This window comes from Plectrocnemia conspersa, unplaced genomic scaffold (genome assembly GCF_051122295.1).
Source record: "Plectrocnemia conspersa isolate PC_06_02 unplaced genomic scaffold, ASM5112229v1 ptg000014l, whole genome shotgun sequence".
Classification (NCBI taxonomy): Eukaryota; Metazoa; Arthropoda; class Insecta; order Trichoptera; family Polycentropodidae; genus Plectrocnemia; species Plectrocnemia conspersa.
This window is the reverse complement of record NW_028277178.1, coordinates 6953069-6967572: the sequence shown is the minus strand read 5'-3', so window position 1 is coordinate 6967572 and position 14504 is coordinate 6953069. Positions and strand designations below refer to the sequence as shown.

Below are 14504 nucleotides of genomic sequence, written 5' to 3'. Positions count from 1 at the left end.
TATACTGCTCTTGTGTGCAATTTATTTATTTTTTATGTTTGTATACTGAAACTTTTTATGTTTGTATACTTGTAAAATAATACTGTTTTAAAACGCTCATATTTTTCAGAGCAAATTTTTAATACAGTTGTGGTTAGAATTTATATTAAAAGGTCATAATATAAACGGCTAAAACGTATATAAATTACTCAGATTTTATATTAAATGCTAACAATTTTAATTGGACGGGTCAGAATTTATATTAAATAGTAAGAATTATGTTGATAGATGGTCAGAATCTTTATTTTCAGTCAGTATTTATTATAGTTCGTTTGTCAGTATTTATAAAGAATAGCCAGTATTTATATTATATTATTTATATTTTAACCTCAAGATCAGTCTTTTGTTGACAGATGGTCAGTATAATAATACATGGTCATTATCAATGTGTTTTATGCCTAACATGTTTGGTGGGTTCGCAACATTATCAGATATCAACACAACAAGCCAAGCGTGCTCTCTACTGCCGCTCTGTTGTTATTCCCGCTTCGTTCGTAGCTCTTCGCGTACTACATACAATAAAATAGATGCGTTGAGAGTTATTCATGGGGTGTTAAATATTCTGACAGTTGCTCACTCGCTACCGTTAACTCGCACCTAACCTGTCCAACAGTTTTAGTGGGAGCGAGATGTTTTATAAGATATTTTTCAAAATAAATGATTTATTGCCCATTTATATTAATAAATGTAATAAAATATTGTTTAATTTACATTTTTACGTTTGATTAAATTTAAAAATTATTAAGTCTTATATGGTAGCATCAAAGTGATTGAAAGATTTAGATATAAAACAGTTTTAAAATTTAGAATTTAATTTAGAATGTGACGTCATCATTAGAATTGTCATAGAAAAAACGGTGCTCGAATGCGCAAACAATTTAGGTTACGGTCTACCAAACACGTAAATCACGACACACCAGAGGTTTTCAATTTTTTGTTGCTACAATTCATTTTTAAAATTATCTTGACAAAGAATATTCATTGAAATAAATGAAACAGTTTCATTTCATATGTGATCAAATATATTCGCATTGAAAAAAAGTATAATGGAAGAATTTAAAAATTAAAAAAAAAACTGTTCATGCCTAAATTAAATCTTAAGTCCATCCCGTTATTAATTGTATTCTAATTATGTAATAAGTACATAGTAATTATAAGATTTGCATAGAAAATATTAATTTCAAAAATATTTTTAAGAAATCATTCATAATTAATCAATCGTAAATCAATGTAAAAAGTGACAATCGAACATAGGTGCTTTGACAACAACAAAAACACTATAGTAAAATCGTAATTTCGGAACACTCAAGAATTTAAGAGCGACTAAACTTGCAAAGGTCTTTCAAAAAACATAAGCGTTAGTAACTGTAACAAAAACTACTTAACCATACTGAGCACATTTATTGTCACAATGAACCTCAATGCATGTATTGATTTCAAACATTAATAAGTCTTGCGCCTGGTATTTTTCGGTACCCAACGCGCGCAGAGTATAATATAATCCTTCTGTAACCGTTTCATAAATAACAGTTCTGTATATGATTTTACCATGTTGTCTCTATACACAACAACATTTCCATAAACAAAAGTAAGTTGGCGAATGATAAACAGACATTGCAAGCACAATGTTGTTAGCTAATATGTATATTGTGTTACGTCACGAAATTTCTAGCAGACGCAGCTGTGGTGCCAAGCGATTAAAATAAAATTCGCTTACATTTTTAGTTGTATCTTTACTTTTTTAAATATTGCTAGAGTGCAAATTCATGATACCAATGCGTTTTTTGTTGAGTTAGCCTACAACAAAGCAAATTAGATTGCGAATCCATTGAATTGTTCGCAGTATTAGCAACAGTCTAGACATGGCAAAAATGCATTTTTGTTCATTTTCTTTGACTCGTCGTGAAGCTAACTGTTTGATGTGCCAAAAAATCGCCGAATGTAATCATAACTAAAACTAGCAAAGACGTAAATGTGACCGTTTATTTATAGAAACTTTTCACAGCAAACTCACGCCGTACGAGTCTCGCATGCATATGATCGAAAAAGAAAAAAATGTATAAATATATACTTATCTGCCTTGCGACACGCCTGGCCATCACTTTTTCAAGAGCGCCCGTCGAAACACATCATAATCGCTCACCTGACCGACTGGTTTTATTCAGGCGATGTCAGGCATTGGCAGAGTGGCAAAAATGGCTGTGCCCGCTGCTAGCTTGATCCTCTACTATCATCCGTACAGTTTTTATTCACAAAAGGTACACATTATCATTATAAATAAGTAGTATCTCTATCGAATCGACATAACACTACTACAACATCATTGCAATTTTGAACATAATAAATTTGCTACCTAGTTTCTCTAGTTACATAAATAATCACTCAAGTAAATCAACTATTGACTATTGTAATGTCAAGAGACTATAAACAAACATATAAATTACTATATCTTATTCACAATTGGTTTCAAATACAATTTTATGAATTAAGTGGCTTTCATATCAGTGCATGTAGTAAAGTAAATTACATCTCAAAATAATTAAATAGAACGATATATATTTGACATCTTATATGAATTTTAAGGTTATGAGAATGAGATGTTTTTAGAATGCTTATAAAAGATTATAATTTATAATATACATACACATACATGTATGTTAGAAAGTCTATTGTATTCTAATTAATAATGACACCATCAGATTTTAGTACAAAAATAAAAAATCTCATTTATATCAGTATACATTTTTTATACAATTAAGTACAATTCATAATAATGTCATAAATCAACATTTTAGATATCCCTATATGTTTTATGGTTTCTTCTTGTGTTGATAGTATTTGTAATAAGTAATTGTTAACAATGTAAAATTCCTATGTGCAAACTACATATAAAATATTTTTAAAATAAACAATTTATAATGGAACAATTTTATATAGTATTAATTTATTACAGCAATAAATACAATAGCAATTAAAATAAAATAAGGAAATTACAATTTTCTGCGTCGGCCTTGTATGCATAAATTTAATTATTAAATTAGCACGCTTTGTGAATTTGATAAATTTCAAGCAAAACTATCCATCAAGTTGTATCTTATTCTTATTATAGGCAAACAAATAGATTCTAATAACATTATTGATTGTAACTAAATATTTTGAGATTTAGATTAAGTTATCTTGATATACACTGATACTGGCAGTGTTTGATACATTCTTAAAACAACTGAAATATTATAGTATTTTAAATCATATTATCATATTTTTAATAAAACATTACTAAAGTTTTATGATCCTCAGTATCGCGATCAATATTTTTTCCAATTAAGAATTACAAATGTTAGAAAAGGATGTTGTGCTCAATTAAAAGGTTATAAACAATACAAAGACACCCAAAAGAGACGCAAAGGTGACAAGAGATATGTTTGGCCTAGTGAATCAAACATTAGTGAAAATGTAAAAAATAAGAACACTGTAATAAGTAATTGTCGAATTACTATTAGGGAAATTGTTGAAATAGTTGGTATTCCTTATAGTTAATGCAAAACAATTTTGAAATTTTGGGCTTGAAACGAGTGATGGTATTTTTTTTATTAAAAACATTTAACAGAAAATTGCGGAGCAATTTTTGAATGAGGTTAACGATGCAATCGTAGCAATAAAAGCATCCAGAAGAGCCAAGACCAAAAATGACGTCAAGTGTACCATTCAGCATAAAAATGTCATTCAATTATCAATTCAAGAGAAGAAAAAAATTGAGTTTGATTATAAAATGGAGAACTACATATTTCATCAGTATATGTAAAACATGCAATAAGATGTTGGGATTTGTCTTGCGAAATGCGCATTAATTTAGGAGCTTGAGGGAGCTGTGTCCTTGTATAATCACCTAGTGCGCAGTACCCTTGAAGATGCTTCTCTAGTTTGATTGCCAAATAGTGCAACCGACTCACTTTCAATAGAAACGTTCCAAAAAAGTTTTCTCAGACACTTGTACATGAAGAAATGTATCCATTTTTATTTCCCACAAAACTCTTTCAAGGTATGTTGGGATATGATTCATTTGAATCGCATCAACTTGTATACTTGGAAAAGCATTTTTTAAGATGTTGATATACACAAGAACATATATAATATTGTGTGAAGTACTGCATACGAGAACGTGGGTATTTGACAACTCTAATAAGCACACCTATCCGAATTTTTTATTTGTTTTCATTTAGGTAAATGTTCTAGTTAATAAGTTGTTATGCCCTGCATATATATGTAAATAAATAAATAGCACAACGTTGTTTTCCATAGAGAACAAATAGAGTAAATCTATTTTTCAATTACTAAAAAATGCAATTCATCTAAAAAACACATGCCACGAATACTATAAACGACATTGATTCTTATCTTATCTGATCAATATTTCTAATTTAATGAAACGCCCAAAGTTCACTATTAATATAGAAATTAATAAAAATAATTGAGATAAATAATGAGAAACACTAAAAATAAGCAAACTTCGGAGTACAACGCATAAATTTATAAGGCATCGGGTAAAACAGCGCATCTAGTATAATAAATTAAAATCTGTTTTTTCCATACCACCAGTCGTAAAGTGGTAAATAAGGTAAATATTTATTTTGGTCTTATTTCCATGGTATCAAAGAAGGTTCTTTTTGATGTTGAAATAAGATGCTTTCTTCATGAGACATGACAATATTGTTTGTAAATTATAAATTCCACTCTATTCAACATAAAAATAAAAATATAAAGCACTTAAATTTTTCAAGTAAATATATTACTTTTCTAAATTTAAAGCACTGTTTTAGGTTGTGATGACGCTCTACGAAAAGAATCTAAAATTCAATCCAGTATTAGTCGATTTAATCAACGGAGAGCAATACTCTTCTTCGTATCTAAAAATCAATCCGAGAGGAGAAGTTCCAGTGCTGCAAGATGACAGCAAGTACATCCCAGATTCGGCTAGAATAATAGACTATTTAGAAGACAACTTCTCCAACGGTAACTTAAAAAAATTTAACCGACCCACCTTTTCATTAAGAACAAAGGCCAACAATTTTGTAGGTTTTGTTATAAAATACGTTGATATAATTAACGCCGCTGCCTTATACAGGCAGCCCTCACCTGATGCCACATGGTAAAAACATAAGCAAAAAAGCCAAAGCAGAAATGTTTAGGAGCATTATTGACGCACTACCGGCTGGTGTTATCACAATGGGCTCGTTCTTCCACGAAAAGTACTGTAACACTCCAAAAATGCCATTCCTGAAACCGGTTAGGAACATGTTGAAATGTGAGTACAATTTTAGTATCCGTAGCATGAAACACAATGTTTTTAAAATATATTTATTTTTAAGCTGGAGAAATCAACAGTGCACAAAATTTACGATCTAACGCCGATATTAATCCGGAAGCTAAAGAAGTACTGCTGAAAAAGGCAGAAGTGCAAGATAAGAAACACCTTTTAGTGACCGATGAAGGTGAATACAAGAAAGTCTTAGATTCCGTTGAAGATGTTTTGAACAAAGTTGAAGATGAACTATCGCAGCATGATTCAGGTATACAATTTGAATAAGGGGGAGAATTTAAATGAGCAATATATAAATTATTTGTTATGTAAAACGAATTGTTTATGCATTATTGTTGGACAGTTATGAACTCTACAACGAATCCTGTTCCGAAGATTTACTTTACATTAATGCACAAATCATTTGTTTTATGGAACAAAGAATTTATTTAAATCATATCTTTTAAAATAATTTTCTGTTAAATTGCAGCATTAATATTTTATTATTGTACTTGATTTTTATTTCAGATGATTCGGTGTGGCTTTGTTCCGAAGAGTTCACCTTAGCTGATATTAGCTTGACTATATTATTAGTACGACTCGACGCCTTAGGTTTGGACAGTTACTTTTGGGGAAACGGAAAGCGTAAACATTTGGAAAAGTATTACAAGAGGGTTCAACAAAAGTCTTCGTTTAAGAATTCTATACCTAATTACAAGACACATTTGAGTGTAATTCTCAATGCGAATACGTCATTGGGATTGAGTGTTGGAGTTTTGGGTGCCATCGGAATTATCGCCGGTGCGGCAATCATACTCAAAAAGCTGATTGTTTGAAGTATGTTTAATTTTAAAAGACAGTGTTGATATATAAATAAAATGTACAAGTGCTAAACAATAAATGTTTATATTTGCAATCTTTTGTTGGGGTTTTGGCTGAGAATCAAATTATATTAACGGCACAAAGAGGCCCTTGACCGTCTTTGTATAAGTACACAAAAGTAAAAATTAACATACGTATACAGTTTAAATATAACGATAAATAAATAAATATAAAACAAAATACAAACACCTTGGTAAAGGGTAAAAAAAAACAACAAAATTAGGGTAATATTTACCCAAAGTTATAACTATCACTTATTATAAAATATTGATAAAATGAGCAATTCGTCACACTAGTAATATAAAATGTTTCAAATAATTCTATAGGAAGAATAAATAACACTGGAAGATTATAAAAACGCTATTGCTTTGTTAAATGCTTTGGTTTGAAGTGATATGTGTATTGGATATAATTAACATAATTTTTAAATTACATAAAAAACATATTTATAAAATAAAATTCTACACTGATATTTTTTTAGTAAATCATTTAAAAGCAAATTTTATTTTTTTGTAATTAACAATAAAAAATTACCCAGACCATAACAAAAATCATCTTGAGAATATCATGGAAGATTAACTTGTTCAACTTATATAAAATTTTGTACTACTATAAAAAGAAATAAATGAAGACTCCAAAACAAGAATATGTTTACTGACAAAATAAGTTTTTAAGATTTACAAGAATATGTTAAGCTACAGAGCTAACATGTTCTTGCCATAGTTTTAAATTTGGTTTTCTTTATTATTCATTATTTCAGAAAAAAATGATGGAGTTAGGTAAAGTGTAAATTAAATCACATTCAATTTAAATCAAACAAAAAAATATTTGAGGTTATGTTATATGTGCCACTTATAAAAATATCAATAGTATTTTTTTTATATGGTATTTTTTCAATTAAATTTTAATATTTTGTTGGAATGGAAGGATTCAAACGTAGTTGAAATTCGTAATAACGCTTATATCAATCAACACATTCTTGCCGTGGTGTCTTATATTATTAAAGTATTAGATAATAGTCATGCGTGTTGTTTATAAAAAAGACATTTTTACAGTACCATTTACTTAATGTAAATAACATACATAAATCTTTGTATACAAATATTTTGTCATTTTTTTAATAAATATATCTATGATTTATATAAAATATATATTTATATACACTCTTAATACATATATAATGATTGTGACATTATTAGGGGAGCAGACTTATTTTTTATGAGAATTATAATTATATAACACAACTGAAATTATGATTTTCATATGGTATATATTTAAAAACAAGTTGGCGTGCATAAGTTAAAGAAAATGACTAGTGAAAAGTATGAAAAATTGAGTCGAACTATCCAAAGTACTTCCACCCGATTAGAAAAATGTATAAAAATATCTAATTCCATCCGATTAAAACCTTACACCTCGTAATTAATATCTAAGTCATGTTCACATTATTTGACCAAAGGGACTGGTTCGTCTGTTTCGGGCGAGTCTTGTGAGCGAGTGCCATAAAGAGGCATACCCATGAAGGTTTTTCCGTTGTTTACGATACTCGCACGTTTCTTGGTAGCTAACGGAATCGTTGTAGCTAGTTTTTCTTTACTATATTTAAATATACCCTGTCCTGGCTCGTTGGGGAAGTATTTAGGCATTTTGTACCAAGCCCTGTAAGTAGCGTACCATACTAAAATGGCTATAGCTCCGCTGATGAACTTCTCTACCATTATATGGTAGTATAACAAAGTACAAAAGAGCATAATGTCCCATAATAGTTGTAAAGCTGTCATACATATGAAGTTGATTCTAATGTATGGTGTAAATTTCTCGTAGTTTTCTTTCATTAGAGTGAATTCTGTAGCTGAGAGGTTTCGCAGTGGATTCGAGCGTACGCTTTTATCTCCAATGCTTCTGGCGTAGTGTTCGTCTCGAACGTATTCGCGAATCGCTTCCCAGCCGATTATCGGACGCGCCTCTTCGATTAGAATCAAGCTCGAGTATATTAAGATGAAGCAGTGTCCGGATAAGTCGAAGCCGTTCCAGAAATGTCCGTTTTTAAGACAGAGTTGTTTGGTGGTGGCCGATTTAGGTATACATCTACCGTACGTGTATTCGACGTAGTTGAAAAAGGACGTCCAAAAGTACCAGAAGAACGTGGCGATGGCTATGCGAGTCAGATGGCCTTTTAAAATCCTGTCTCTTCTTCCGCAGCATATGGTGTAGGAGGTCATGAGCATGAACGGTACAGTCATTAGTAGAGTCCAAAACCAGCCTATCTTGACGAAGAACTGATTGAATACATTGTCGCTCCTGGAGAGGTAGATCTTCGGGAAGGAGAAGTAGTCGGCGAGGAGTGACACAATGAAGATGATCAGCAGATATAGGCCCACTTTGATGTTGGTGTCGAAGAATATGGACTTTTTGCAAACGTGCATGACCATGACGGTGAGGACTTCGCGCACGGAGGTCGGCTGAGTGGTGGGGCGGTTGCCAGACGGCGGAGTGCGAGGCTCGCCACCGCGAAAGTTCATCCGCGCAGAGCGCGCGCCCCCCGGTGCGGTCGTAACCATTTCTGAGCCCGGCTGCTCGCTACATCCGTCACTTTGCTCCTAGTAATTTTGGCCCAAAGGTCTTGCGACGCGACCATTAAGTATCTCACTTTAAAATAAAAATTAGTTATTTTATTAAAATCATAACAATGTAAAAACATCAATTTTATAAAATAAATTTTAATTATTAACTAAATATTTATAAAATATTTTAATTTTAAAACATTTTCACAAATGTTGGGGGTAATATTGAACTTTTTCTCTAACCCTTTTTACATATTAAAATGCTTTTACATTCCTTTTTCTTTGTTATATACATATCTATAGCTGTGGAAGTGGTCGATCGACAACCAGCTATCTTTCAGTATCACCAAGTGTCACGTTACCACAGGGTCTGTTCCATTATCAACTTTCGCAGAATTTTACGTAAGATGAAATATTGCAAAAATAAGTTTTATATCGAGTTAACTTTTACTTTGTATTAAGGCTGTCGATACTGCAAATATTCGTGCTTTTGCAGTTTTATAGGATTCACCCGAAATCTTAAATATTAGTAGTTATTATAGTATGTATAACTAAAATAATTGAGAGCTACATTAGTCTGAATTTGTTCAAATTTTTTTTTTGTAAAAATTGTGTTGGTTATAAAATAAAAAGAAAATTTTGGTCTTTTTATATTGTATTTCAATATTGCTGTTTTACATTTTATTTTATTTGTTTTTCAATTGCAAACTTCAACATAAATAATAAGTAATAATTAAACTACGAAAAAATAACAATAAAATAAGGATAATCCATTATCATAACCGTATTCGTAGCCAAAGTCGTTTCGTTTCAATAACAAAACTATCCTGCTAGCTTTGTCATTTGAGCGCATCGATATTTTTATTTTTAGAAACCATTTACTATACCTATTTTAATTTGTTAACTTGTAGCTGGCGTGGCAGTTGTATTCGAGCTTTCTGTTACAGCAGAAGCTGTATCTTGCAAAGGCTCTTTGATGGCCAACCATGGCAACTTCTTCTGAAGCTCGGCCCTGAAAACATAATATAATTAATATATCTGGTATGACAAGATTCAAAATGATTAAAAGCATACCTGTATCTTGGGTGACTGATGGCATAAATGTATGGATCTATACATGCGACCAATTTGCAAGCACAAGCAGGAATCATTGTTACCTAAAATAAAATAGTTTTAAATAGTTAATATCTTCAGATATATCTTTCAGGACATAATAACTTACCCCAGGTGTAAGCAAATTATGATCACCAAAAGCACCAATTAAAGCTAATACTGCATAAGGGGTCCAAGATGCCACAAAAAGGAAGCAAACGGTGATGGCAGCCTTGGCAATGCGAATTTCAGCAGATTGGTTAGCCTGATTTTGGTTACTTCTCAGTGAGTCTACGTTCATCTTTTTGGCTTGTTCTCTCAGAGCCTTCTCGTGATCAACGACATGACTCACAATTTGACTGTAATAGTATATAATCATGGACATTGGTATGACATAGCTGCAAGTGAAGATCGTAGCCACAAACACGTGGTTATCGAAAGTGTTTGTGAGATAGTCGAATGTGCATTGAGTTAGGAAACCCTCTATAAATAAATAAAAATATTTACATATTATTAGAAAAAGTAATAGGTAGTTTCAATCAATACCTGGCACAAATCTTCCCCAGATTTCCAACAGTGGTAATACAGCCCATGGAATCGTATAAGACCAAACTAATCCGACCATAAAGAGTGCTTTAGTTCTTGTTAGTTTGCCATCGAATGGTTTTGTAATGGTTGTAAATCTATTATTAAATAAGTATTTTTTTAGAGGATATTTTAGAATAGTGTGTAGTGAATAAAAACTTACCTGTCATAAGCAATGCATGCGTTAGTCATGCCAGCACCAATTCCACTCAATGATCCCATGAAGGCAAAAATCTGACATCCTATGATTCCAGCCGCAAAGCCTCGATGAAATGAGTTATATATAAATATGGGAGTTTTAGCCATCATCATAAAATCACAAAAGGCCAGGTTTACGACGAAAATGTTGCTAGGAGTTTGCAAGGACTTTGCCCTAAATCATTTAAAAAAATCAGCAAAAATATATATTTTTTATGATAAGTTTATTACACTCACGATGAAAATATCCACATTACGAGCCCATTTCCTACAAGAGACATTATGGTAAATGCAATATAAATGAGGCCAAGCAAAAAATGCATAGAAGCTTCTGGTTCTGGAAACGTGAGCCAATGCTCTGGGATCTGTTTCAGTTCGCTCGGAAGTATATTCCATCCTAAAAGTCGGACCACTTCGGTGGTTCTAAAAATAATAATTTTTAATAATGCGACCCACAGGGAAATCAATTAATTTGCTACTATATAGCTATATATTTGATTATATAAATAAAAAGTATTATTTTTTACTTGCGGCCCACAAGTAACACATGCGTCCCGTGTATAAATGTAGTAATTTAATTAAAAAACATTATATATTCACAAATTTATTTAATTTGCGGCCCACATGTAAAAAAATGCGGCCCATTTGAAAATATACTATTTAATGTACAATTACTATATAATCGAATTTCTCCAAACATTTTCAACAATTTACACTTGTGGCCCACATGATGTAATACAATTTTAGTTTTTGAATTAAATAAAATTCATACCTTGCCTGTGGCAATAATATCGACGTGTTATCGTAATAAACTGGTTCCATGTTTTTGATTGAAAAATGATCCAAAAATGTTTTTTTTTGTCCTAGGCACTTAGCTATACTTCACGTTTAGCTATGTGCCTACTGACTGGCGCTTTTGGGCATGCTTCGCCTTTATATACATTTACGAATATGTATTATACAGCCTTCAGAGCGTTTTTTTTTAATTTGATTCCGATAGTACGATTAGATTAGCCGTTGAACGCGAATAAAATGTGATACAAATGTCGTCAGATAATCCTATCCGAATGGAATTTCTAGGGTTTCTATTGAGATTAATTCCGTATTAGCATATATAATTAAATCAAGTCTCATATAAAACCTTGTATTACAATTATGGAGATAGTTTTACCATTATTTATAGAATAAATTTATTATTTGACGCGAAAGAAGCAGTCAAACGTGACTTAGGCTGAAAGTTGTATCTTTAGGCGCTTTTTTGGTTGATAATACAGTAACATAAGTCAGTAGATATTCTTTGTATGTTGGAAAATATATTCATAGCAGTTTGTCTTGGAAATTGTTGGAAGGAGTTCTTAAAATTGCAATTAATTATCTAGAAGCAAGAAATTAACACATTAGCATTACATACTGAACAATTATTGCTATCAAAAAATAGTTGCTACAATAATTACAATCGGATTCTATTCCGTGACTGTGTGTAAGCTCCACTAGATGCAAGTTAAAGAAAAGTTTATGGTATGTTTTATTCTATTTGGGTAACGGTTATCCTTTCGGTATTTGAGTCGTTTATAATATGTCCTGTTTGGGTTTCTAACCTTGAGGGGTGTGACTTCACAGCCAGTGGCAACTCGTGAGAATTTTATTAGATTATATTACATTTTGCGACAGAAAATGATAGGCGAGATCGCTATTCTCCAAGCGGTGGTGGAGAAGCTGGTGCAGGGATGATGTCGGTGGAAGATCCTTAGATGTATTGTTGGGGCGTGGCTGTGATAGTATAGTGGAGGTTGATCCCTCTCTGCTACGGCGCTCGTATGGTGAAGTTGATCCCGCTCTGGTGCGTATAATATGTTGTCTGCGGGCAGACGTGTGTCTGCTGGTCTCTTCAAGTGTCTGACCTCTCCTCATTGGAGTACAGGCTTAAGTATCCAGGGCTACAAAGTCTATTTACCAGTCATAATCATGCAGCGATCATCCAGCCAATCGTTGCACTAGCTTCTTAGAACAACTAAATAAGCATATGCCTTTATAAAGTGATATTTGCTTAATGGATATCTCCGAGGTGAATTGCGTAACAAAAATATTGTGACCTTACGGTGCTATTTGTCTTGCGGTGATATATTGTTTCCCGTGACCGTTTCGTAGCAAAGAAATATTCATTCAAACACCGTAGAATCCTTGCGTATTATTTATGAGAGAACCCTTTAGTTCTAGTCTTAACGAGAGCTTTTGTGTAATCACACACTGTTAAATAATCACTTTTGGTCACAGTAATTACGCGAGTTTCAAGAATAAGGTCTCTCAGAAACAAGAGTCTGTGTGGTCCCCACAGAACGTTTATTACTCTCGTCATACAAATAGGTTAGTGATCATTTGTATTTCGTTTATTTTGGGAAAACCAATTAAACGTTGTTTTATCTGCACGTGCATAAGGAAATGTCCAATAATTTGTAATTCTTTTAACAGATTTTGTACAAGCTAATTGCAAAGCGGCAATTATTGGTGGTAGCTACAATTACAAACTTTAAGTAAATAGCATTAAAAAAGTTATTATTATAGTAGTCAAAAATCGATAACAATATTTTTATCATTAAATAATATTTAATGCCCTAATTTAAATTTGTATAATTTTCCCTATATATTACCATAAAATAAAAAAAATATAAATAAATAAAAAGCAACATGGTATTTATTAATATATTATGTTAACAAACATCAACAACAACACACCAAATTTACATTTAAGGGATTCTAAAGGTCTTATAATGGTGACAAATAAATATTATTACATATATTACAGTCGTTTATTTTATAACAGTCAATGGGAATATTATATTTTAAAATATATGGGACACACGTTGATTATTTATATATGTATATTTATTTATATTTAATATTGAACTAGAAAACCATTGATTTTTACAATAATAATGATAATTATCGACATGGAATGTTTGTGTCAAGCAATATATACGATGTTGATAATACAAATACATAATATATATGAAACCCTGTGTTAAAATTTAATTTACATTATGTATGTTATGATTATTTTATTATATATCATAATAGGCCATTTTTGATGAACACTTATTATTTATATAAAAAAATCATATTGCGTTAAGGGTTATATGTTTTTTTGGATATATGTATATTAAACTTTTTATAAATTTTTAAATCCAAATTTAAAAAATGCGTATAAAAAGTCAAGAGATTCCAACATTGTCCACGTTCCATACCATATATACATTTTAATATTAATTTTTTATCAATTCCTTGATTTATTATTTTTACATCTAAAAAAGTACATATTTAAACAAATATAATATACGTAAACCAAATACAATATAAACTCATTAAAAAAATATTGAAATTATATAATCGTTAATTTTAGAATATTTTTTATAAAAACGATACGCAATTACAATCTTTTATAATATATTATAAATCTGTACGGTTATCGTTTATTTTATACGCATTACAAATAGCAATCAGTCTTAGAAAAAAATACCCAAAAAAACTTGGGTACTTAAAAATAAATAAAATCGATAGATTTCTTCAAGCATACTTAAGAACGTAAGATAATAATGTAATCTACAAATAATTACAAAATTGCACAGCTCCATAATGAGTGCTCAGATTTTAATTCTGATATACAAATTTTTAACACATTCTGCTCAAAATATCACCTAAGACACAGTAGTCTAAAATGTGTAAAAACAATCTTAATATTTTATGAAAAATTATTTTTGGATAAATGATTTATTTGGTAGTTGTATAATTGTATATGTTTAATATAATATATGCATGTATATTAATACGATTATTATTACATCATTTAAACT

The 14504-nt window shown here is 31.0% G+C and overlaps 3 protein-coding genes across 3 annotated transcripts; 1 reads left to right on the top strand and 2 right to left on the bottom strand.

Moving 5' to 3' along the window:
- The first annotated feature begins 1693 nt into the window (after positions 1-1693).
- Positions 1694-6251, top strand: Gdap1 (ganglioside induced differentiation associated protein 1). The gene is made up of 5 exons (XM_088203239.1): positions 1694-2297; positions 4857-5049; positions 5162-5341; positions 5406-5606; positions 5864-6251. The coding sequence occupies exons 1-5, from the start codon at positions 2208-2210 to the stop codon at positions 6169-6171; spliced, it is 972 nt and encodes a 323-aa protein (XP_088059365.1). The 5' UTR covers positions 1694-2207; the 3' UTR covers positions 6172-6251.
- A 1219-nt stretch (positions 6252-7470) lies between these two features.
- On the bottom strand, positions 7471-8834 carry Fitm (acyl-coenzyme A diphosphatase Fitm). The gene has a single exon (XM_088203238.1). The coding sequence runs from the start codon at positions 8776-8778 to the stop codon at positions 7663-7665; it is 1116 nt and encodes a 371-aa protein (XP_088059364.1). The 5' UTR covers positions 8779-8834; the 3' UTR covers positions 7471-7662.
- A 584-nt stretch (positions 8835-9418) lies between these two features.
- Rh3 (Rhodopsin 3) lies at positions 9419-11618 on the bottom strand. The gene is made up of 7 exons (XM_088203341.1): positions 11429-11618; positions 10894-11079; positions 10622-10831; positions 10420-10556; positions 10004-10356; positions 9856-9938; positions 9419-9793 (listed from the first exon to the last, which is right to left on the bottom strand). The coding sequence occupies exons 1-7, from the start codon at positions 11476-11478 to the stop codon at positions 9682-9684; spliced, it is 1131 nt and encodes a 376-aa protein (XP_088059467.1). The 5' UTR covers positions 11479-11618; the 3' UTR covers positions 9419-9681.
- Between the last annotated feature and the right edge of the window lie 2886 nt (positions 11619-14504).

Coding starts and splice junctions, on each gene's coding strand:
- Gdap1 (XM_088203239.1), top strand. CDS start 2,208: ATGTCAGGCATTGGCAGAGTGGCAAAAATGGCTGTGCCCGCTGCTAGC. Junction 5,050..5,161: donor AGAAGACAACTTCTCCAACG/GTAACTTAAAAA, acceptor TGCCTTATACAG/GCAGCCCTCACCTGATGCCA. Junction 5,342..5,405: donor GGTTAGGAACATGTTGAAAT/GTGAGTACAATT, acceptor TTTATTTTTAAG/CTGGAGAAATCAACAGTGCA.
- Fitm (XM_088203238.1), bottom strand. CDS start 8,778: ATGGTTACGACCGCACCGGGGGGCGCGCGCTCTGCGCGGATGAACTTT.
- Rh3 (XM_088203341.1), bottom strand. CDS start 11,478: ATGGAACCAGTTTATTACGATAACACGTCGATATTATTGCCACAGGCA. Junction 10,832..10,893: donor GTAATGTGGATATTTTCATC/GTGAGTGTAATA, acceptor TAAATGATTTAG/GGCAAAGTCCTTGCAAACTC. Junction 9,794..9,855: donor ATCAGTCACCCAAGATACAG/GTATGCTTTTAA, acceptor TTATGTTTTCAG/GGCCGAGCTTCAGAAGAAGT.